At 36.2% G+C, this 24,959-nt stretch overlaps 1 protein-coding gene across 1 annotated transcript in view; it reads left to right on the top strand.

Moving 5' to 3' along the window:
- Positions 1 to 3,826: 3,826 nt before the first annotated feature.
- Positions 3,827 to 24,959, top strand: part of LOC105083613 (glycerophosphodiester phosphodiesterase domain-containing protein 4) — an 80,132-nt gene continuing 58,999 nt past the window's right edge. The window contains exons 1-4 of the mRNA XM_074373090.1: positions 3,827 to 4,210; positions 8,160 to 8,263; positions 18,289 to 18,382; positions 19,428 to 19,487. Coding sequence (XP_074229191.1) covers positions 4,022 to 4,210; positions 8,160 to 8,263; positions 18,289 to 18,382; positions 19,428 to 19,487 — 447 coding nt within the window. The 5' untranslated portion in view covers positions 3,827 to 4,021. The remainder of the gene's footprint in view (positions 4,211 to 8,159; positions 8,264 to 18,288; positions 18,383 to 19,427; positions 19,488 to 24,959) is intronic.

Below are 24,959 nucleotides of genomic sequence, written 5' to 3'. Positions count from 1 at the left end.
CTGCTCCAGGGAGGACACTGAGACAAAGGGCTTCCACCTAAGTTGATTCCCAGCCCCAATCGGACAAGGGGACGAAGCCCCCAGCCCCTAGGCACCCCGGTGGCTGGGCTGGGCGTCCTGAGCTTAGTCGGAAGTCTTTGCAGCTGTGAAGGGCGCGGCTTGTTTCTCTTCTCAAAGATCGCTGCCCAACGCTACCTGTATGTAGTAAACGTTTGAAAATAGTTGTTTCGTGTATTATGTCCAGGTTTCTAGTTATTTATGAGGGAAGGGTGAGTCTTTTTCTGGTATCTCAATCCTGATAGGCATGCCCGGGTTTTTGCCTCAGGCAGCTGGGTGAAGAGTGGTGCCTTTTACTGAGATGGGACTGACCTCAAGAGGAATAGGTTTTGGAGGGAAAATGCAGAGTTGAATGTTGGTCATAATACTTTTGAAGTGCCTGTGAGAAATCCAAGTGGCGATTTCAGAAGTCTGTTGAATATGTGGGTTTGGAAATCAAGAGAAACTCTTTATTGAACTTTTCCTAAATACTATTGATTTTCGTGTGAACTTGGCTACTCTGATAAACACAAAGTTAGAAGATCTGTGCATATGTGGAAAATGGTTGTACTAATGGTTCTGGTTAAAATGTTGTCTTTTATTCAGACTCAAGCAGTTTACCTTCCTCCCAATCACAGAACTTTTGTTCACAACATCTTTCCTGAACTCTCTAGTATTTGCAACTAATCACCTCAAGTTCATGTAGTTTCATTATCATCCAATTCAAACTCTTTTCTCATTTCAATTATGTTTATTTGCCTTTGACCCATGGGTATTTTTTTTATAAATATGATATTTAATTCCAAAATGTGGAATTTTCTAGTTGTCTTTTTCTTACTGCTTTCTGGCATAAGTGCACTTTTGATAAATGTTCCATTTACATTTGAAAAGAATATACATTCTGCAGTCATTTAGTACAGTGTTCCATAAATGTTAATTAAGACGATTTTGTTAATCAAGTTGTTAAAGTCTTCTACATCCTTACAGGCTTTTTGACTATGTATTGTATCCTTTATTTCCACCATGATTGTGGATTTGTCTATTTCTCCTTCAGAGGCTATGTGATTAGGTGCCTATAAATGGAAAATTCTTTTTTAAAAATAATTTTTCATCATTATGAAATGTCCCTCTTTGTTTCTGCTAATGCTTTTTGCCTCAAGGTTTTTTGATCTGCTGGTAATATAGTGAGGTAGATTATATCATTTGGTCTCAATTCTCACCCTCCTTTAATTATACCCTTTTTTGGTCACATCTTTTGCCGTGCAACTTTACAGTGCCCTCTATCATGAGTTGACTTCGACTTCAAGACATCCCTTGAAGCAAAAACTTGAAGTGGGCTTGTACATTGAGACTTGCTCTCTTGGACAACTTCCATCACCATAAGAATGTACTCAGATCATCCTGATTGAATGAGACGTGGAGCAGAGTTCTCTAATCATACTAGCTGAGGCCAGTCTAGATCAGCAGGATGGATAGCTGATCAGCTCAGATGTATGAGTAGTAAATGCTTATTGTTACATGTGACTGAGGTTTTGTCCTTGGTTGGTACATGGCATTATCCTGATAATGGAATACTGATACATGTACAAGGTATATCTTTCTCAGTTTTTTTTTTACCTTCTATATAAACAAACCAAACTCTCATAAGGACCGTATCATTGGCTTTTTTTTTCCTTTTTTAAAAAATTGAGTTATGGTAGTTTACAATGTTGTGCCAATTTCTGGTGTACAGCACAATTCTTAAGTCATACATGAATATACATATATTCATTTTCATATTCTTTTTCACCATGAGCTACTACAAGATATTGAATATATTTCCCTGTGCTATACTGTATAAACTTGTTTATCTATTTTATATGTAACAATCAGTATCTGCAAATCTCAAACTCCCAGTTTATCCCTTCCCACTCGCCTCCCCCTTGGTAACCACAAGTCTGTATTCTATGAGTCTGTTTCTGTTTTATATATAAGTTCATTTATCTTTTTTTTTTTTTAGATTCCACGTATGAGTGATATCATATTGGGTTTGTTCTTTTAATGCAGTTAGCAGTTAGACAATATTATTATTGTTTTTTTAATTGGAGCATTTAGTCCATTTATATTGAAAGGAATTGCTGATATATTTAGGTTTAAATCTGGCATTTACTATTTGCTTTCTAGTTGTTTTCCTGTTCTATGTATCTTTTTCACTTTTTCTTGCTTTCTTTTGGACTAATTGAGTAATATTTGTGATTTCATTTTATCTCCTTTGTTGGTTTATTACACATGTACACCTTTTTCCAGAGGTAACTTTATTGTATACAATTTTCACATATCACAATCTACTTTCAAGTAATATTAAACCACTTCACATATAGTATGAGAACTGTACAACAAACAGTACAGTTTAATTTTCCTCCTCCTGGCCTTTGAACTATTATCATGCATTTTACTTCTACAATTTTTACAAGATGCAATATCCTTTGTTACTGCTTTTTCTTCAGTCAGTTATCTTCTGAAGTAATTTTTTAACTGTGAAAACATTATTTTATATCCGTCGATGTATTTAATATTTCCAGTGTACCTCATTCCTTTATGTAGATATGCATTCATTCTCATGTACGCTTTTTTTCTTCATACAGAATTACTTTCTTTAACACTTCTCATAGTATGAATCACCTATTGATTAATTTTTCTGGTTTCAAATATCTGGGAAGATTTTATTTTATTTTTTTGTAACTGTCTTTGCTAAGTGCTGAATTCTAGGCTAACATGTTTTTTCTTCAGTTCTTTAAAGATGTCTCTCCACTGTCTTTTGGCTTGCATTGCTTTCAACGAGAAATCATTGTTGAAAGAATGTGAAAAGGTCATTTTTATGTTTGTTCCTCTACATGTAATATGTCTTTCCTCTCTGATGGTTTTGAGATTTTTTTTGTTATCAGTGTTTTTTAAGCATCTTGATTGTGATATGTTTTGTAGTTTTTAGTATGTGCCTTTTCTTTGGGGTTTGTTGTGTTTATGCGGTCTGTGGGTTTATAGTTTTCATCAAATTTGGACATTTTTCAGCCATTGATTCTTCAAATACTGTTTCTGTTCCTTACTTTCTCCTTCTTCTTTTTCAGGGACTGTGTCACATTTATCTTAGAATACTTATAGTTGCTCTGCAGCTCACAATTTTCTCTCTGTTCTTTTCAAATTCTCTTGTTCTCTAATCTTTTCTTCTGCAATGTGTAATCTGTTCTTAATCCCAGCACTGTATTTTTCATCTCAGACAATTACATCTTTCATCTCTGGAAGTTCAGTTTATATCTTTTAAAAATATGGACCCATTTTTGACCCTGAGAAGGAAGTCCTGTTCCACAGTGGAATAGCAAGATGGAAGAGGTCTGAGTTCTTAATGACATTGTAAAGTTACATATCACATAATTTGTTTTTTCTACCTTTGAAATTTTTTGTTGCCAAAATTTAAAAAACTCTTATCTTATTTCAGCCATTGCTATTTTAAATATAATTCTTAATTGAGGATGACCCTAACTAATTCCTTATAGGAGAGGAGAGAAAAGGAAGGGGCAGGCAGCTGTGTGTCTGAGTCACTTACTAGTCAAGGATTACATATTTTCATATGTCTCCCTCATGTCTCTAAGTTTTTAAGTTATTTAAAGAGCACATTACAGTTTATAAAAAAGTTTGTATATATTAGCTAATTTGATTCCTTTAGCATCTATTAGTAGGCCAGGAGAGAGAATATGGTACAATTTTAGAAGTGAGAAGACTAAACATTGAATGGTACAATGACTGCAGTAAACACTCAGCTAGTTAGTGGGAAATGTCAGATGAAGGTCTACTTTTCTCCACCTAATCCAGTGTGTTATCCTAGATTATAAAAACCTTTTAAATCCATCTATTTTGATGGAATTTCCTGTGGAATGGTTGGGTTGGAAACATTTGACAGAATTACTAGATCCTGATTGTTCTATTTGTCATTACAGCAAAAAGGTGAACCATGCCTAAGAAGGCCAACAGGATTAAGCCTAGGAACCAGAAGACAAGAAGACGGAAAAAGGGTATTCCATGGATTGTACACATCTTCAGCCACCAATGCTATGTTGCTGCCATTACTGGCTGCTACAGCTGCCACTGGAAAGTCAAACAGGAGAAAAAATCTGAACTTGGATCCTGCTGCTGCTCTTGGGTACAGAGAGATGGGAGGGAGCTGGACCACACCTTCTTAGATCTGGGAACATGGGCTGGTTCCTGTCCCCATGAGGGCTCGTCAGAGTCTTCAGGACTGGGCATGCCAGGGCTCTAGTTCTTCCATCAAAGGACTGCCACAATTCTGGAGCCAGAGTTAACTTTGCTGAAACATGTGCCTGTTTTCTTCATTCTCTTTCACGTTCATTCTTCATTTCTCCTCTTTCTTGTCATTCATTTATTTAATTATTCAACTTTCCTTTTATGAATAAATGAACCTTAAAGAAAAAGTGAGGTTTAGGTACCATTAGATGTTTTTGGCTAGGGAGTAGAAGAGTGCCTGAATCTTTAATTCTCTCTTCAGTGTAAGTTTCCCAAAAGAGTTACACTATGAGAAGAAATAGCAAGTGGGAAACAGGGTGCTCCTTTATTTTTGATCAGGCTAACACCTGACTTTCCCTAAGTGGAGATCACTGATAAGGCTGAGTGGTGGCATGGTATGTGGTCAAGCCTCATTGAGGGCCTCTTTCTTTCTTTAAGCCATATGTTGGGACCCTTTGAGGGCTGTATGATGTAAGACACCAAATGCTGTGCACACTGAAGTGGGAAGAAGAAAGCCACATCATGACTCCACTTAATCATAAACTTAGAATAGCTAGGGTCTGAGATTCTGACCAATTGGATCACTAGTTTCTAATGTCTGAGATGGGGAACACAAAGAAAGCAGTGGAAATGGGAGTCCTCCCTGGATTAAGCAGAGTGTTCTTCTGTCCCTGTATCTTTCCTGCTCAGATATTTGGCTTCTATGTGGGGATAACACAAGTGCTTCAGGCATAGTTCCTGCTCTCAAGGAATTCACAGTCTACTGGAGGAAAAGACAAGTACACACTTAATCTCAATACAGTGAGAAGGGTTATAATTGTGTGTATGTGTCTATGCGTTTACATGCAGTCACACATCCATGTGCAAGGGAAGGGCTGAAAATAACTTCATTTAGAAGGTGAAAGGTGATTAAGAATTGGATAGGTAAAAAATGGGGGATGGCAGAAGAAATGGTATTGGAGGAGGAGTCAGAGGGCATTGGTGTAAGGTTTATTTTAAGTGGAGCAGAGGATATGTATGAATGGAGAAATGATGGGAAGTGAAACTGGAGAGGGAGATGGGACAGATATTGTGTGGTTTTAAGAGTTTGACTTCTGCCATGTAGGGCATAAAGAATCCCTAAGGATTTCAAGCTACTGATGTTTCCTGAGTGATGTTCTGGAATGATCCTGTGGAAGATGAATTGAAAGGTACAAGAGTAATTCAGGGAGATGTCTTTGTCTTGAAAGAGAAAGGAATAGTGGTAGTCAAGGTAAGAGATGTTGGTGTCTTGGACTAGAGTAGTGATAAGAAAAATGGAGAAGAGTAAATTGATTCAACAGATATTTATTACTTAGGGATGATATAGTAAGTCACAAGAGAGCTATAAAAAGGACATAGAGTGAAAGATGAAGGGAGACTTCATGGAAAAGGTGACATTCCTGGTAGTGTGGTATAATGGAACACTCCCTAGACCAGAGCGTGGGAGTACGTTTTGGTCCTCGTTCCAGCTCGGCCTTTGGGCTGGTTAAGTGACATCTCCAAGCCTCTCTACAACTGGAGAATTGCACTACATAATTCTCAAGGTTTCTGAATAATTCTCAAGGCCCCATTTCTGCATAGTATATAACAAAAGAGGGGAGATCTTTTGTTCTGGGGGAAGACTGCCTGGATTTATGGCTTTACCACTGACTCTCTCCAAATTAGAGCTTTACCGCTATGAAATTTGGGCAAGTTACCTAACATTCTGGTGATTGATTCCTCATTAGAATGATGGAAGTGGTAACAGTAGTACTCACCAACAGGGTTTGTTACGAGAAAAGAAGAGGCAAAATGTGGAAAACACTTAAAATTGGGCTTACACACAGTTAGCACTCAAATGTTAGCTATTACTGCCACTGTTCTTGGAGTGCCTGACTTATGGAAGTCGTCTTCCACATGTAAGAATGATGGTGCAGGGGATTCTGGGTAGAGGAAATAAGGTGGGGAAAGTCCAGAGATAGAGAAGCACAGTGGTGTGTTTAGGGGAAAACGAATTTCCACTGTTGAACTCAAGGACAGGTAAGGTGATAAATGGTAACTGATAGGGTGGTAAAGGAATATTTTAATCAAACTATGAAGCAGCTTTATTTCAAGCTAAAATATTTGAACTTTGTCCTATAAGCAGTGAGGAGCTTTTGAACATTTTTGAGCAAGAATGGCAACAATGAGAATCAAAATTAGGAAATGGATTTATTCAACAAAAACAAGTTTATTGAATGTGTGCCACACCGAATAAGACCACTAAGGCCTCTGGCCCTCCTGCAGTGGGACGAGTTAGGTAATAAACAGTAATGAAGAAAGGTGGTTTCATTTAGTGATGAGAGCTTTGGAGATAGTACATAGGAAAATGTGCTAGGTGGATGGGAGAGTGGTTAGAACAGACCTTTTTGAAACAGTGTTATGTGAGCAGTGTCTTACATGAAGAGGTAGAGCCAGCCATGTGTACATCTCAGGGCAAAAATAATCCAGGCAGAGGAACCAGGAAGTACAAAGCTCTTGAGCTGGAAACAGATTTGGTCATGTTCTAGAAACAGAAAGAAGATCAGTGTGGCTGGAGTTCATAAATGGAGTCAGTGTGCAGAAGGGGATGAGGTGAGGGATGGGCATGGTTGATCATGTAGGAGCTTTGGGCCATGGCAGGCAGTTTGGATGATGTTCTGGTACAGTCAAAAGCTCTGGGAGGGTTTTGGGCAGGGAGTGACTTTATCTGATACATATTTTAAAAATTGACACGTATTCTGTAGAGAATGAGTATAAACCAGAGTCAGATCCTGTGTTTTTCATCTTCCTACACTCAGGAAGTGGTTAAAGTGCCTTATTGCCTATAATATCTTTTATCAGACTGGTTATGTCAATACCCTGTCTATGTTTACCATTTTATTTTTTTATTCTTACTTTCACAATAACCCCATATTTTAGAGAAGGCAGGGATAATTCTACCCACATTTTAGAGATTACAGTGTCCCAAAGAGAATTTCTCATTATGTGATGTAGAAATGTTAGATTATAACTCAGGTAGCAACCCAAATGTAATGTTCCTGGGAAGGAGTTGATAACTTCTGGTTTGGCTGGTGTGTGATAGGATTTTCAGTGATGGAGGCTATCTTCAAGTCTCAGTTTGTACAAGTTCTCCATAAAGATATCCTCCATCCTGGCTTTGAGCTCACAGACATGGGCAGTGCCCCTGCCAATTCTTGGCTGAGTGACTTTGAGTCAGTTACCTTACCCCTTGAGATTTAGTTCTTTTTTCTGCAAAATGAGCTTAAAATACCTAACTTACGAGGCTACACTGAGAAATAAAGCAAATGAAAGTAGCTTGTGAAGTCCCTGGCATTGTATTGGTGTAAAATAGCTAGTCAAAAAAAGGTTTATTCCCTAACCTGCTTCTTCCCTCCCCCAGATGTGGGTAGATAAATGACTAAATGAACTGATGAATGATGAATGAATGAATCACTCAATAAATGAACAAACATTAGGTACATGGAGAGGTGAATGAATTCAACAGATGATTATTGAGAGCCAGTTACATTTAAGGAACTGTGCTAGATACGGGCAATACAGAGATGTGTAACGAAAGTTCCTTTTCCTCAGAGAAGAAACTTGCATCAGGTACAAGCATATAAACACATAATTGTAATTCATTGTGTAAATGTTATATATGTAGGTTATACAAAATTCCATAGGGGTAAAGAATACAGTGGTCACTCTAACCTGGGGAGGGTAATGTAGAGCTGCAATTATACAGACCTTTGGTGAGTATGTACAGATGTCGCCGAGGTACCATGGATAAATGGAGCTAAATTAGACTTTCTTCTTTCTCTTCCCAGAGGGAGCTATTATTTTACCCATGGCTGCTTACTGCACTTTGCGTGTCTGTGCTTTTGCTGTTCGTGTGGGTAGAATCCTCAAATGAATACAATGGCTTTGATTGGTGAGTTTCACATTTGTATTTTCTTTTGTGTAAGGGCTATTTGGTCGAATAGCCACATGGATCCTACCTCAAGTTCAAAAGATCTGGTGGCATAAAAGGGAGGGTGGACAAAATCAGGCTTTCTACAGCTGGGGGATGAGAGGCCTGAATCTGAGGAGGGGTAAGGATGCTCAGCACCCTCAGCTCTTATACTTCCCTTCCACCTGTGCTCACCCTCACGTTTAGACCAAATCTGGCTCAGTGGGGAACTTTCTCTGTGCTTCCAGTTTCCCAGTCCTTCTATTCAGGTGACTCCCTGACACCTTGTTCCTCAGTCTTCTTGTCTGAAATACTGATGCCTACGTTAGTTGGTCTTCATGATCTCTGTCCATGAACCCTGATGTCTCTGCCTCACCTCTAGCCCCTGCTTCTTCCTTCTGCCCTTAGGGGCTTCCTAAAACTCTGAAGACAGAAATGGTGTCCCATCTCAGCAGCTTTGCTGGCCTAGTTCCTACTCTGGACTACTCCCAGCTCTTTCAATTTCTCTTGTCTGCTGCAAATCTTACACATTATTTGGTATTTAGGGGAGAAAAGAGTATATTTGAGTATGAGGCTTTTTAAAAAATGAAATACAGTTTATTTTTCCTTTCATAGAAGTAAAATGTAGTTTTTTTAATGTAAAAAATGCTGAAAGGTAGAACATATTAAAATGCACTTAGTCTTATTCTTGAGTGACTGTCACTTGTTATATTTCCCAGACTTCTATGCTTATTTTTATATTATTATGCTCATATCATTTATATAATTTTGCTCTTCCTTTTCACTTAAAATAGTTGCAAACGTTTTGATAAATTGTTAAAACTTAATGAACATCATTTAAAATGGTTTAAAAATATTTCCTGATATGAAAGTGGTCTGATATACTTACTTACCCACTTTTTATTGGTAGGCATTATGAGTGTTTCCAGTTTTTCTGTTTTTATACAATAAGAGCACAGAGAAATCTTTGGGTTCTGATTTATGTTCTTATAATAGATTCCTGCAAGTGGTGTTACCAAGTCAAGAAGAACAAACACTAGTAAAATTCATTATGCCTGTTGCCAAAGTACTTTCTCAAAAGATTTTAGCAATTTCCATTCACAATAGAGGTATATGAGTTTTTATTTTAACCTGCTATTGACAGCATTAACTGTTCTAATTTTGAATCATTTTAATTAATTTTCTAGATGGAATTTGTTTTGTTTTAATTTGATCTTTGGTTAAGTTTCACAACTGGTTTATTTAACTATTTTTTTTTTTAGTTTTATTCCTCTGACTTTATTTTGTGTGATCTTTACTAATTTTTCATAAATTTATATATAATCTTTATTTATGGACAAATTTTAAATTATTCCACAGCACTTGAAATACAAAAATATTTCATTTTGAAGTAAATTTCGTCTCAGTCTTTAAAAACTTTTTAAGATGAAATTGATGTATAACATGATTTTAGTTTCAGGTATACAACATAATAATTTGGTATTTGTATATGTTGTGAAATGATCACAATAAATCTTTTTTAACATCCATCACCACACATAATTACAATTTTTTTCTTGTGGTGAGAACTTTTAAGATCAGCTCTCTTAGCAATTTTCAAATATATAATGCAGTATTATTAACTGTAGTCACCATGCTGTCATGGTGTCATGACACCCATGAGTTATTTATGTAGTAACTGGAAGTTTGTAACTTTTGACTGTCTTCAGTCATTTCATCTATCACCCACCCTAACCTCTGGTAGCCACCAATATGTTCTATCTATGAGCTTGTTTTTTTGTTTTTGTTTTTGTCTTTAGATTCTACATGTAAGTGAGATTATTTGGTATTTGTCTTTCTCTGTCCGATTTACTTGGCATAATGTCCACACGGGTTCATCAAGTTTGTCACAAATGGCAAGATTTCCTCCTTTTTTGTGGCTGAATTATATTCCATTGTATATACATACCACATATTCTTTATCCATTTATGTCAGTGACTGCTTAAGATTGTTTCTAAATCATGGCTATTGTAAATGATACTGCAGCAAACATAGGTGTACGTATATTTTTTCCAGTTAGTGTTTTCATTTTCTTTGGATAAATACTCAGAAGTAATATTGCTGGATCTGTTTAAATTTTTTTTTAGGAGCCTCCGTACCGTTTTCCATAGAGCCGCACTTGTTACATTCCCACCAATAGTACACAAGAGTTCCCTTTTCTCCTTATCCTCGCAGATACTTGTTATATCTTGTCTTTCTGATAATAGCCATTCTAACAGGTGTGAGGTGATATCTCATTGTGATTTTGATTTGCATTTCCCTGATTGTTAGTGATGATGAGCAGCTTTTTATGTACCTGTTGGCCTGTGTGTCTTCTTAGGAAAAATGTCTATTCAGGTCCTCTGCCCAATTTTTAATTGGATTGTTTGTTTATTTGCTATTCAGTTGTATGAGTCCTTTATATATCTTGAATATTAATTGCTTAATCAGATATATGATTTGCAAATATTTTCTCCAGTTTGGTAGGTTTGCCTTTTTATTTTGTTGATGATTTCCTTGCTGTGCAGAAGCTTTTTAGCTTGATGTGGTCCCACTTGCTTGTTTTTGTTTTTGTTGCCTTTGCTTTTGGTGTCAAATCCAAAAAAATCATTGCCAAGACTGATGTTAAGGAGCTTACTTCCTGTTTTCTTCTAGGAGTTTTATGGTTTCAGGTTTTATGTTCCAGTCTTTAATCCATTTTGAGTTGATTTTTGTGTGTCGTGTAACATATTGGTCAAGTTTCATTATTTTTCATGTGGCTGTCCAGGTTTTTCAACACTGTTTATTGAAGAGACTCTCCTTTCCTCATTGTATATCCTGGTTCTTGTCTCCTTTGCTGTCAAATAATTGACATATATACATGGGTTTATTTCTGGGCTCTTTATGGTATTCCATTTATCTGTGATGCTTCCAGCTTTGTTCTTCTTTCTCAATATTACTTTGGCTATTTGGGGTCTTTTGTTATTCCATAAAAATTTTAGGATTGTTTGTTCTATTTCTGTAAAAATTGCCATTAGAATTTTGATAGGGATTGCGTCACATCTGTAGATGGCTTTTGGTAGTATGGAAATTTTAACAAGATTAATTCTTCCAATCCATGAACATGAGGTATCTTTCTGTTTTTTTGTGTCTTCAATTTCTTCATCAATGTCTCATAGTTTTCAGTGTATAGGTCTTTCACCTCTTTGGTTAAATTTACTCCTAAGTATTGTATTGTTGATAATGATATTGTAACTGGGATTGTTTTCTTAATTTCTTTTTTATATATTTATCATTGTATAGAAATGCAACAGATTTTTGTGTATTGAGTTTGTATTCTACAGCTGTACTGAATTCATTAATTAGATCTAATGGAGTCTTTAATACTTTCTATATATAAAATCATGTCATCTTCAAATAGAGAAAGTTTTACATCTTCCTTCCCAATTCTGATACCTTTTTTTTTTTTTTTTTTGCCTGATTGCTCTGGCAGGACTTCTAGTACTATGTTGAAAAGGATTGGTGAGAGTGTGCATTTTTGTCTTATTCCTGATCTTAGAGGAAAAGTTTTTCACCTTTCACCATTAAGATGTTAGATGTGGGCTTGTCATATGTGACTTTTAATTTGTTGAGGCATATTCCTTCTACATCCAGTTTGTTGAGAATTTTAATCATGAATGGAGCCAGAATTTGTCAGATGCTATTTTTATGTTTATTGAGATGATTGAATTATTTTTATCTTTCTATTAATACGATGTATCACTTTTATTGATATATGTGTAGAACCATCCTTGCATTACAGGGACAAATTCCACTTGATCATGGTGTATGATCCTTTTAATGTGCTGCTGTATTCAGCTTGCTAGTATTTTGTTATAAATTCTCACATCTATAGGGTTCATCAGGGATATTGGCCTTAGTTTCATTTCTTATAGTATCCTTATCTTACTTTTATATGAGGGAAATGCTGGCTTTGTAAAATGAATTGTGGAGCATCTTCTCATCTTCAACTTTTTTGTAAGAGTTTGAGAAAGATTAATATTAATTCTTTAAATGTTTAAAATTTACTAGTGAAGCAGACGGGTCCTGTGCTTTTCTTTTTCAGGAAGTTTTGATTACTGATTGAATCTCCATCCTCACTATTTGTTCAGATTTTCTATTTATGATTCAATCTTGGTAGGTTGTATCTTCTAGAAATTTAGCCTTTTTCTCTTGGTTGTCCAAGTTGTTGGCATAGAGTTGTTCATAGAAGTCCTTTCTGTTGTCTCAGTTGTAATGACTCCTTTTTCATCTAAAATTTAATTTAAAATGGGATCCTCTTTTTTTTTTTTTTTGGTTAGTCTTGCTCAAGTTTTGTCAATTTTGTGTATAAAGAAAGAAACTCTTAGTTTTGTTAATATTTTCTGTTGTTTTCCTAATCTCTATTTCACTTATTTACTGAATAAACAACCTATTGAATGAAGAGAAGTCCTTGAGGAAGGACCTTGGTATGCAAAAGGACCTGACTGTACAAAACTGTATATTGTCAGTCTTATTCCCAGTCCCTGCTACCCCCTCCTTGCCCAAAGAACCTCTGGACATTTACCATGGTGGTTGTGCCTTGAGGAAGAAGAAATACTTTTAGGGGAATTACTGGGCACTGACTCTGAAATGACACAAAATCCTGGAGATATGAAACAGCACTGTGATTGACGAGGCAGAGTAATCACTAGAGATAGGTAATCAATGGCGTTTTTTTCAGGCTTATCTCTACAGTTGGGTCCCCAAACTAACCCTGTGGTTATTTCCCTAGTTCTCAAATGCATAGTTGAAATATACATACTTGGAAGTAGACAGAATCCCCACAGCAATCAAATAAAAATTGTAAATGTAAGAATGAGCTCCCACTGTTCCTAAAGCCACAAGTGAGTTTCATGGACAATTGTGCATGGCTGCTGTAGCAAATTACCACAAATTCAATGGCCTGAAGCAATGCCGCTCTTGTCTAAGGGCCACATAGGCATACAGATGCTGGGAAGCATGGTAGACTATTGGTCACAAGAGCTGTTGGTGGAGTCATGTCAGGAACTCACATTTGCTTATTACTGAGGGTTGCTTACCAGGGCATGTGCTTCCCTGAGGGCGTTAGTGTCAGTTTAAGGTCTCTGCAATCCACCTGGACAAACAAAATGGATACCAAGGTAGCAGTACTATGGAGTAGCTTAGCTAAACTCTTGCCACAGTGATAGACAGACTCAGGTTCCATGGTTTGTGTGTGTCCTCATGAGTTCCATTCTGTCTCATGTGTTCCAGTTTGTCCTTGGGGATTCTAGTTCATCCTCATGGGTTTTAGTTCTCCCATTTATCGGGTTCAGTTTTCCTTCTCAACTCCTGGCCTATCTGACGTCTGAAAACTTTAGGCCAAATATCAGAGCAGATGTAACAGCCTTACGTAGCCTTCTCTAGCAGCTTCTCTAATAGCTTAAGGTCTAATCCCTACAATAACCTTTCCTGAGTGATCCCAGACCAGTACAGTATTTTTAATCATTTTGGAAAAGTTCTCAGCCAATATCTTTTCAAATACTGCTTTTACCCCATTTTCTATTGCCTCTACTTCAATTTTATGAATATTAGACACTTTCTCTGTATCCCCAAAGTGTCTTAACCTTTCTTCTGTATTTCTCATGAATTTTTTTCATGTGTCTTTGTTTCATTCTTGGTATTTTTTCTGACCTGTCTTTTATTTAGCAAATTTCTTTTGGCTCTGTTTTACCTGCTGTTAAATCCATTCACTGAGTTCTTAATTTTTATTGCTCTATTTTCCTTTCTAGAATTATTAATTAGTCCTCTTGTTAATAGTTCTCTACTGAAATTCCTAATTTTATCCCAGTCGAAACATTTTCAAGGTAGTTATTTAGAAGTCTGTCTGATACCTGTATTATCTAGATTTACTGAAGTTGTTTTTATGTTTTCCACTGTTTCTTTTGGCATTCATTATGTGGTCTCCTCTCCTAGTGTGCCAGATTGTTTTGCTTGAGTGCCTGGCATTGTATATAAAAAGTTGTATAGGTAATTCGAGACCTTGAATTATAGTATATCTTCTCAGAGAATTACTCTTACATGTAACTAGGGATATTAGCAAATCCTAGCCCTCTTAATCCAATTTCACATATTTAGATGGTTCAAAGCTAAGATTCAGTCCCCCAAAAGCAGTCTATTTCCAGTTTGTGCTTACTTCTAGAATGTAGCCCTCAAAGGTCCCACGTCAAAGTCTATAGTGTTTACCAGATTACCCCTTACCCCTTTTGTCTTCCTATCTATGTGAGATACAGGAACCCCTCTTTCCTATATCTCAGCTATTTCTTCTAGAGAAAAATGATTCCAAGTGTCAAGTTATGTCTCTGGATTTCCTCTCTTATTTGGATGTTGGTTCCATAGTTCTTCACTGCCTGGTGACTCTCTAATGCCTTGATTTAGATTTAAAAAAAAAAATCATCTCGTTTTTCTAGTTGTTCCCCTTAGCTCAAGAGAGGTTAAGCAGAATTTTTGACGGAGTAACTGTCACTTCTCATTTTTCCCTCATATGTGTTGTGAGGTTGGACTTGTCTCCTCATTCCTTGCTATGTACCCAGTGCCTCATCAATATGTGTCTTTTTTTTCCCTCAGAGTTACTGTCAGCTGACAATTGGTTCTCCTGATATAAAGCATTGAGGTATATAGGATATGTATTGGGGGAAGATGCAAGAAAGCTACATCTTGCAGCTATGGGAAAGCAGGGAAGGGGTCCTGGGAATTTTCTTTAAATGTTAGTACAGAGAATATGAATTTAGATTAGAAGGTTTCATTGAGCAGGCTGCTCCAAGAGCACTGTCTCTGTTGAATGAGAACTTTATTCAAAAGGGCAGTGCGATTATGCTGTTAGAGGGATGCAAAACAATGACCTGGAGCAGAGAGAAAACTGCTTGAAAATACTGTGTCAGAAGAAGCCTTAATTGGATAATCCATGTAGAGTGAGCCTACTGCATAGTCATCAGTAAGTGTATATTCCCAGCTTAAAGAAATGATGACCGGGAAAAGACTTCCCTTTTCAATTCCCATTTATATATATAGGCAGTCATCCAAGCAAACTCCTTTTCATTCTTCTCGCTTCCTTGTGTTACCCCAATCACCACCATCTAGAGTGAATACAGGTGAATGGGACAGGAAGAAATAGAAGGAGTGGGGGAGGAAAAGAGAAAAATATCACAATTCTTCCTTTGCCTATAGCACACAGCAGGTGGGTGGGAACTTCACCTGAGTTTGGTGGGAGAGTTTTGAGTTGAACTAAGCTAACAATAATATTTACATGTGATTGAATATACAAAAGAAGACCTTGTAGCTTGAGAGTTTAAAAAAAATCTAATGTGACCAGAGAAATGGTTAGAAAATATAGAGGCACCATTAAATGGTAAATCTTAACTTTCTCAATTAGAAAGCAAAGTCATTCTTAATAAGAAAAAAAACAAAACAACCCAATCCAAAAATGGGCAAAAGACCTAAACAAGCAATTCTCCAAGGAAGAAATACAAATGATCAATAGGCACATGAAAAATGCTCAATATCACTAATTATCAGAGAAATGCAAATCAAAACTGCAATGAGGTATCACTTCACACCAGTCAGAATGGCCATCATTCAAAAGTCCACAAATGACAAATGCTAGAGAGGCTGTGGAGAAAAGGGAACCCTCCTACACTGCTGGTGGGAATGCAGTTTGGTACAGCCACTGTGGAAAACAGTATGGAGATTTCTCAAAAGACTAGGAATAGACTTAGCATATGACCCAGGAATCCTGCTCTTGGCATATATCCAGAAGGAACCCTACTCCAAAAAGACACCTGCACCCCAATGTTCATAGCAGCATTATTTACAATAGCCAAGCCATGGAAACAGCCTAAATGTCCATCAACAGATGACTGGATAAAGAAGAGGTGGTATATTTATACAATGGAATACTATTCAGCCCTAAAAACCGACAACATAATGCCATTTGCAGCAACATGGATGTTCCTGGAGAATGTCATTCTAAATGAAGTAAGCCAGAAAGAGAAAGAAAAATACCATATGAGATTGCTCATATGTGGAATCTAAAAAAAAAAAAAGAACATAAATACAAAACAGAAACAGACTCATAGACATAGAATACAAACTTGTGGTTGCCAAGGGGGAGGGGAGAGAGAAGGGATAGACTGGGAATTCAAAATTTGTAGATACTGACAGGCATATGTAGAATAGATAAACAAGATTATACTGTATAGCACAGGGAAATATACACAAGATCTTGTGGTAGCTCACAGTGAAAACAAATGTGACAGTGAATATATGTATGTTCACGTATAACTTAAAAATTTTGCTCTACACTGGAATTTGACACAACATTGTAAAATGACTATAATTCAATAAAAAATGTTTAAAAAAAAGCAGTCATTATCACTTCTTGGTTAAGCTGTTTGATTAATTCTTTGACTATATCTAGACTGCTGATAAGTCCATCATGCATTTTTTTTGAGATCTTTATTTCATTGTTTTAAAACATTTATTACTATGCTTGTTTTAAAACATCTATTCTTGTTACATGGATGTGAGTCCTTTATTTTTCTGAAGATCTTGAATATATTTTGTTGTAATCTTGATATTCTATTATACTTTTTGAGTGCAGGTTATTCTATTAGTTGGCTTTATTGGGTTAATTTGTTGACATTCCTTACTTGTTTTCTGATTCCTAATTGTGAGCTCATCTTTTACAGAGTACTCTTGGTATCTCAATCTGGGATAGCTCTAGCTAGGATGGCTGCTTGCCTGTTTCTTCTTGGTGTGTGTAGTCACTGACCAAAGAGAATTTACTTTCTTATTTGTAATGTGGTTATATGTTTGCTAATCTATATTTTATACAGGCATACCTTAGAAATATTAGGAGTTCAATTCCAGACCATGGCAATAAAGTGATTATTGCAATCAAGCGAGCTACACAAATTTTTTGGTTTCCCATAAAAGTTATGTTTATACTATATACTGTAGTCTGTTAAGTGTGCAATAGCATTGCTTCTCAAAAAACAATATATATACCTTAATTAAAAATATTTTATTTCTAAAATTTGCTAAACATCATCAGAGCCTTCATCAAGTGGTGGTAGGAACATCAAAGATCACTGATCACAGACCGCATAACAAATATAATAATAATGATAAAGTTTGAAATATTGTGCGAATTACCAAAATATGACACAGAGACATGAAGTGAGCAAATGGTATTGAAAAAATTATCCCGATAGACTCTCTTGGTGCAGGATTGCCTCAGATCTTCAACTTGTAAAAAATGCGGTATCTGTGAAGCACAATAAGTTGAGGTATATGTGTATTGTTAAAATACAATTTCTCTAGGTGTTATATGGAGAGGAAGTAATTTCTATTAACTTGAAGAGTCTGAATTATTGATCTACAATATATAGATAAAGTGTAGCACTACTTCTCTTAGCAAATAATTCTTAGTTTTTTCCTCATAAAATACTTTAGGAATAGAATACCTCAGGACTGTTTTTAAAAGGGCCAATTTTTTTACACAGAATAGAGAAATTAATATGGTGGCTGAGAATTATGTAAGAAAACATACATTCAAATGGGCAAGGAACCTTCCAAAATGGAAAGTATTAGTTTTTTTAAGGCAGTGGGCTTTTTCTCTTTTGGCATTCCAGTAGTATATTGTTTTTTTTCAAAGAGAATATAATTTTGAAGTATATATTCTAATAACTTAAAAAAAAACCCATGCAACTTATACAGAACCCCATTAGAGTACACACACCACAGTTGCCTGGAGGACAAAGTTAAAACTTCTCAAATATTTCCAAAGGTCTTTGCACATCTGTTCCCAAATTACTTCTCATCTTATCCCTCTGTTTTCTTATGTTTCCTTTAGTCCAGTCTTGTCCTTGATCATTGACACAGATGCTGCCAATTTTTACTGTATTTTAAGGATTGAAACACATTTTTGCAGGGTCGTTTTTCTAGGTATAGGAGTCTGGTTCTTCTGGTCCATTGTCTTGCTGAGTTTATTTGGGATCCTGGCTACCTACACATCATTGCTGTTTGTGAGTAATGTTTCCCACATCTCCCTCACCCTTCCTGGGTAACGTCATGCTGTGCTCCTTTCTGTGGTATGGTTCCCAATTGGTGCTGGGAGCCCTCAGAACTTCAGATCACTCTTAGTAGAGTTGGTGTTTACATCAGCCACTTGAATATTAGGCATGAGCTATAGATGAAGGAAAAAAGACTTGTGCTGTTAGAGGATGTTTCTTACCACTTTGACCCTTTGAAAAGATGGCAGAACATCTTTTCTCTTCCCCTGTCTCGTAGCTTATTTTCTGGTTCCCTCAGTATTGTCATTTTAAACACCCACAGCTTCACGTGGCACTGCATTTACACAATGAACTATTCATTTCATTTCAACTATGAAATGAATCAGTCTTTCAGGGCCTTACAAATTAGCTTGTGTGTTAACCTGTCTGATATGGAAATACAAGTGTGAACTACATTTTACCAAACTAATTAACATCCTAAGCATCTGAGAACTCCTGTTCTCAGTTTCTGTCTACACACTGACTTGGTGACTGGCTAGATTTAGACTCAAATCTATCCAAGATACATTGACTAAATGCCAGTGTTAGCAACAGTGTAACAGTGGCACTGGTTCCTCAAGAAAGAACTTTTAAATGACCCTGGAATGCCTGGTCCCTGACCTCTGTTCTCTCACAAGTGGTTATAAGTAATATCAGGAATAAGGTCCATCACAGGAAAAGAAATTGGTAGGGACACAGGAAGGATATCAGTGCGCTGATTGTTATGAAATCCCAGAGTTGATGATAATAAATTCTTCCTGGGGTTGCTGGTGAAAGTTACAAGCAGGAGGTGACATTTGAATGGCTTTGAATGGTGAGTGGCATGGGGAAGGACAGCTTTTTAGGCTGAGGAACAGCATGGCAAATTCCCCAAGGATGAAAGTGCAGGTGTAGCAAGAAGTGAATGTAGTTCCAGACTGTGAAAGGAATTTTTAGTTCCAGCACAGTATTTTGGGTAGCATCTTGGTAATTTCAGAATAATCTCTTTTTCCTTTCCTTTTTTTTTTTTTTTTATCAGGTACTTGGATTTTTGTTGTGTTGGGAAGGGATTAAACTACACCTGCACTGGTGTCATAAGGTAGGACATCTGAATGTTCATAGGAGACCTTAGATGGGGATTGAATGTGCCTCTTTGGCACTCAGTGTTAAATACAGAGTCCCCCCCAACCCTTTTTTTTTTTTTTTTTTTTTGGTCTTCCTTAGAAAGAAGGGATCTGCTTAAACTGTTTCATCATTAAACTGCTAACAGATATAACTGACTTACTGAAGAAGCTGAACCCAAACTTAATTTTTTTTCTCACCACTCCTCGTTAAACTTATTCTGTGACTCTGTTCTTTCCATCCCCATAAAATCTTAGGTAGACTCCATTATTTTCCCAGTCCTTTCTAGTCACAAGAACATTCTCATTTCAGTCATTAAAAATTTCAGTTCGTTGTAATAAACCAAACTTCAACTTTATGAGAATTTTCCCTTCCCCTATTTTCACATGATCCAGGACTGTAGTGCCGCATGGAGAGAGCATGATTGTCCTTTTACCTTTCTTCCACCAGATAGGGTCCAGGGGAAGGGGAGTTAGGAAAAAAGAACACAGTCCTGCAAGGAGGGGCACGAGGGTCCACTGGGGTTGATTCCATCAGAACCAGGTAAATGCACAGTTTTTGGTTCTTTACTGCACTGATTTTTCTGTGTATATATTCAGACACCCTTCTGCTGAGAACCTTGAGTGTAACTCCCTTGGTGGAGTCAATGCCTGTCTTCCTCTACTTGCTGAAATTGCTCTGAGGAAGTCCTTTTTGACTATCCCTCAGTTTGGAGCCCTCTAAAATTACACTAGTATGATTTCTCCCAAAGGATCTGAGTCTGGTCCCAGAAAGCAGGCATCATTGCCCCAACATCTAAGGACACATAGTGTATTTTCAGCATAGCCTCCCTTGTTTTTTTCTGCCATGGGATGAGCATCTCCAGCCACAGCCTCTTGCTATTTATGGACTTTTTCAGGCATGGTTTTGATACCATTCCTTGTGTTTCCTTAAATCGCACAGCATGCCAGACTTTGAGTGGTCGCCTTAAATTTCTTCTTACCCAAATGAGAAGTATGTACTAGAAATATAAATTTAAGAATTATAAGAATAAATGGAAATTGAAGTTGTAAGAACTTATAGGGAAAGACTTTAGATTGGGAAGTGCATGAATAGGCCTTATTGAAATCACCATCTATTTTGGAACTGGGACACTATGATCAGTTAGTTAATACCAAGTTATAACCCAGTGGTTAAATCATTCAGATTACCAATCCAGGCTTCTGCCTGTTATAGAAACCATGCCCACCTTGCCTCTGGCAGTGAGTGCTGCTACTTGGCCTCTGCCACAGCAGGATCTCATCATTGCCTTTGAAATCAGGAAGGCAGTTGCAGTGGCAGTATCTCTCACCTTTAATGACAAACAGGATAGACACTACAGTGCTTTTCATGGATGTTCAAATTTTCCTTAACAGTGTATTTTCACTGTCCTCTGACCTCCCATGAAACATGATATGGAGTGGGTTAGCTGATCGTAGGTGTTAGAGTTCTAGCAACCTTTTCTCACAAAATCTTTGCATTCTTTCTTTGGTATTACACCAAAAACTTGCTGGCATCCCAAGTTTATTAAGCATTGGCCACTTTTGAAAAATTGAAGTATAGTTGGTTTATAATATTATATTAGTTTTAGGTATGTAACAGTGATTCTATATGTTGATAGGTTATACTTCATTAAAAATTATTATAAAATATTGGCTGTATTCCCTATGTTGTACACTACATCTTTGTATCTTACTTATTTTATATCTAGTAGTTTCTACCTCTTAATCCCCTTCCCCTATCTAGACCCTCCCCCCACCCCTTTCCTACTGGTAACCACTAGTCTGTGTGAGTGTTTCTGTTACATTCATTTGTTTGTTTTATTTTTATTTTTTAGATTTTACATATAAGTGAAAATATACAGTATTTGTCTTTCTCCATCTGACTAGCTTTACTAAACATATCCTCTGGTTCATCCATCTTGTTGCAAATGACAAAGTTTCATTCTTTTTTATGGTTGAGCAATATTCCATTGTGTATATATACATATACATATACACACACATACCATACCTTCTTTGTCCATTCATCTGTTGATGAGCATGTAGGTTGTTTCCATATCTTGGCTATTGTAAATAATGCTGCTATGAACATTGGGGTGCATATATCCTTTCAAATTAGTGTTTTCATTTTCTTCAGATACATACTCAGGAATGAAATTGCTGGATCATATGGTAGTTCTACTTTTAATTTTTTGAGGACCTCCATACTGTTTTCCATAGTGGTTGTAGTAATTTACATTCCCACCAACAGTGTACTTGGGTTCCTTTTTCTCCATATCATCACCAACATTTATTATTTGTTGTGTTTTTGATGATAGCCATTCTGACAGGTGTAAGGTGATATCTCATTGTGGTTTTGATTTGCATTTTCTTGATGATTAATTGAGCATCTTTTCATGTGCCTGTTGGCTGTCTGTTATGTATTCTTTGGAAAAATGTCTATTCAGATCTTCTATCCATTTTTAAATTGGGTTGTTTGGAGTTTTTTTTTTAATATTGAATTGTATGAGCTCTTTAAATATTTTGAATATTAGCCCCTTATCAGGCATATCATTTCTAAATATCTTTTCTCAGTCAGTAGGTTGTCTTTTTATTTTGTTGATGGTTTCCTTTGCTGTACAGAAGCTTTTAAGTTTGTTTAGGCCTCCCTCATTTATTTTTGCTTTTGTTTCCTTTGTCCGAGGAGACAGATCTAAAAAAATATTGCTCAGACTTAAGTCAAAGAGTGTATCATGCCTATGTTTTTTTCTAGGAGTTTATGATTTCCAGCCTTACATTTAGGTCTTTAATCTGTTTTGAGTTAATTTTTATATATGGTGTGAGAAAATGTTCTAATTGCATTCTTTTACATGTGGTTAACTATTTTTATTCACACCAGTTATTGAAGAGACTGTCTTTTCCCCCACTGTATATTTTTGCAAGCATAGGCCACTACTGAGCCAAGGTTTCAGAAAATGAAACAGTTAGAACTACTTCAAGATGTATAATATCTGGATTCTGGCATATTGAATTCAGAATCTCTGATAAGTGTCAATCAATTTTTTAGGCCTAAAATTATGTTCTTTTATCCTTGTCTAGCACCCTTAGAATTCATTCCCACACATATTCTACAGGGTTTTTGTTAATAAATTTAACAAAGGCTTCATCTCTTGAGGCATTCTGGGATCTAATTCTGGTTATGAGTCTGTCAGCAATGAGAAGTGATGCAGATGGAATATGAGAAGAGTGGGCATACCTTTGTAAAGTGACTACCTTAATTGGAGCTTTAAACCATGAAGGATTAGGCTTATTGGACTTGGGAAGAGAGATTGCTTCTATTGGCAAGGGAGATTCTGTAGGGCTTGGAGTTTTAGTTTCAGTGTACAAAGAATAAACCTTGAAGGAAAGGGGTAACACCAGGCCTATAACCTATTCTCCTACTTAGGATGTTCAGAATGAAAGGAATGACCTCAAATCAAAACTCTTCATAAGCATGCTAATAACCCAACCTCCTGATAAATATACTAAAGATATTTAAGACCTTTTTATGAGTAGCTGCATTTGACAGGATCACATTTCTCCATGAGGAAAATGTTTTGTCTGTACCTTATAATTGCCTGTATCCTTTAAATCATTTAGTAAAGTTTGGGGTGGGGTAAGATTCATGTGACTCTTATTTGACAATTAAACCTTTATGTTGTGAAGCATTTGGTCTGCTAAAAGATTATTTAAGATTTTTGCATCTATATACATTTATGTATAGGAGAGATTGGCCTATACTTTTCTTTCTTGTAATGTCCTTATTGAGTTTGGGTATCAGTGTTTTGTTGGCTTCATAAGAGAGTGTTCCTTCTTTTTTATTCTCTGGAAGAGTTTGTTAAAGATTGGAAATACTTCATTCTTAAATGTTTGGGAAAGTTAACCATTGAAGGCAGCAATGCCTTGAGTTATTTTGTGAGATTTAATTATGGATTCAGTTACTTTAGTGGATACAGAGTTATGGAAGGGAGGGAACCAAGCCCTCTCTAGAGGGCAACGCAAATGTAGAAAAACTACATTAGAAGGGGAAAAGGTTAAAGTTGTATGTTCTTGGTCTTAATGTTCTTTCTCTATAAAGTAAATAGTGTTCTGGCCAAACGTTGCTCAACATTGCTAATAGAGAAATGCATATCAAAGCTACAATGAGGTATTACCTCACACCAATTGGAATGGACATCATTAAAAAGTTTGGCCAGGGTATGGAGGAAAGAGAACCCTTTTGTATTGCTGGAGGGAATGTAAATTGGTGCAGCCACTATAGAAAACAGTCTGGAGGTTCCTTAAAAACATAAAAATTGAGTTACCATGTGATCCAGCAATCCCACTCCTGGGCATATATCCAGAGAAAACTGTAATTTGAAAAGGCACATGTACGCCAATGTTCATAGCAGCATTATTTACAATAGCCAAAATGTGGAAGCAACCTAAGCGTCCATCGACAGATGAATGGATAAAGAAGATGTGGTATAATTATATACCAGGGTATACTACTCAGCTATAAAAAAGAGTAAAATAATGCCATTTGCAGCAACATGGATGGACCTAGAGATTATCATACTAAGTGAAGTAAGTCAGAAAGAGAAAGACAAATACCATATGATATCACTTACATGTGGAATCTGAAATACGATATAAATGAACTTATTAGAAAGACACAAACTCACAGACATAAAAAACAAACCTATGGTTACCAAAGGGGAAAGGGATTAGGGGTTAGGGGAGTGATAAATTAGAAATTTGAAATTAGCAGGTACAAATTACTATATATAAAATAGATAAATAACAAGGGCCTACTATATAGCACAGGGAACTATATTTAATATTCTGTAGTAAACCATAAAGGAAAAGAATATGAAAAAGATATATATCTATATAATATGGCTGTATATAACTGAGTCACTTTGCTGTATGCCTGAAACTAGCACATTGTAAATCAACTATACTTCAATAAAAAATTTTTAAAAATAAAACAAGCTAAAGAATGTTTTGATGTAAAATGATTATAAATCAATAAAAATGTTAAAAGAAAAAGAAGAATGTTTTGAATAAGTAATGAATGTAAAATTTAAAAATTATATTAAAAAGTGTTCTGGCCAACACATTTTTTTCATCTGTTCAACAAATATTTATTGGATGTTTACTATGTGTCAGACATTCTGCAGGGCAGTGAAGATACAATTATAAATAAATACTGTCCTTGACATTTTGAAGCTTATGGTTGGGGAAAACATACACTGAAAAAGCAATTACAGAATATTATTTACTTGTGACTGTATTGAGTCATATAAAAAAGTAGTGAGTATTTAAAGGCCATTGTTGAAACTGAGAGATACCCAGCAGTGTTGAGGGACCAGCTGAAACTGGAGATAATAAATTAGTAATGGCATCAGACTACATAGCTGTGTAATTTT

This window comes from Camelus bactrianus, chromosome 10, assembly GCF_048773025.1.
Source record: "Camelus bactrianus isolate YW-2024 breed Bactrian camel chromosome 10, ASM4877302v1, whole genome shotgun sequence".
Classification (NCBI taxonomy): Eukaryota; Metazoa; Chordata; class Mammalia; order Artiodactyla; family Camelidae; genus Camelus; species Camelus bactrianus.
Note: the sequence above shows the minus strand (reverse complement) of the source record. Positions and strands in the feature narration are given on the sequence as shown.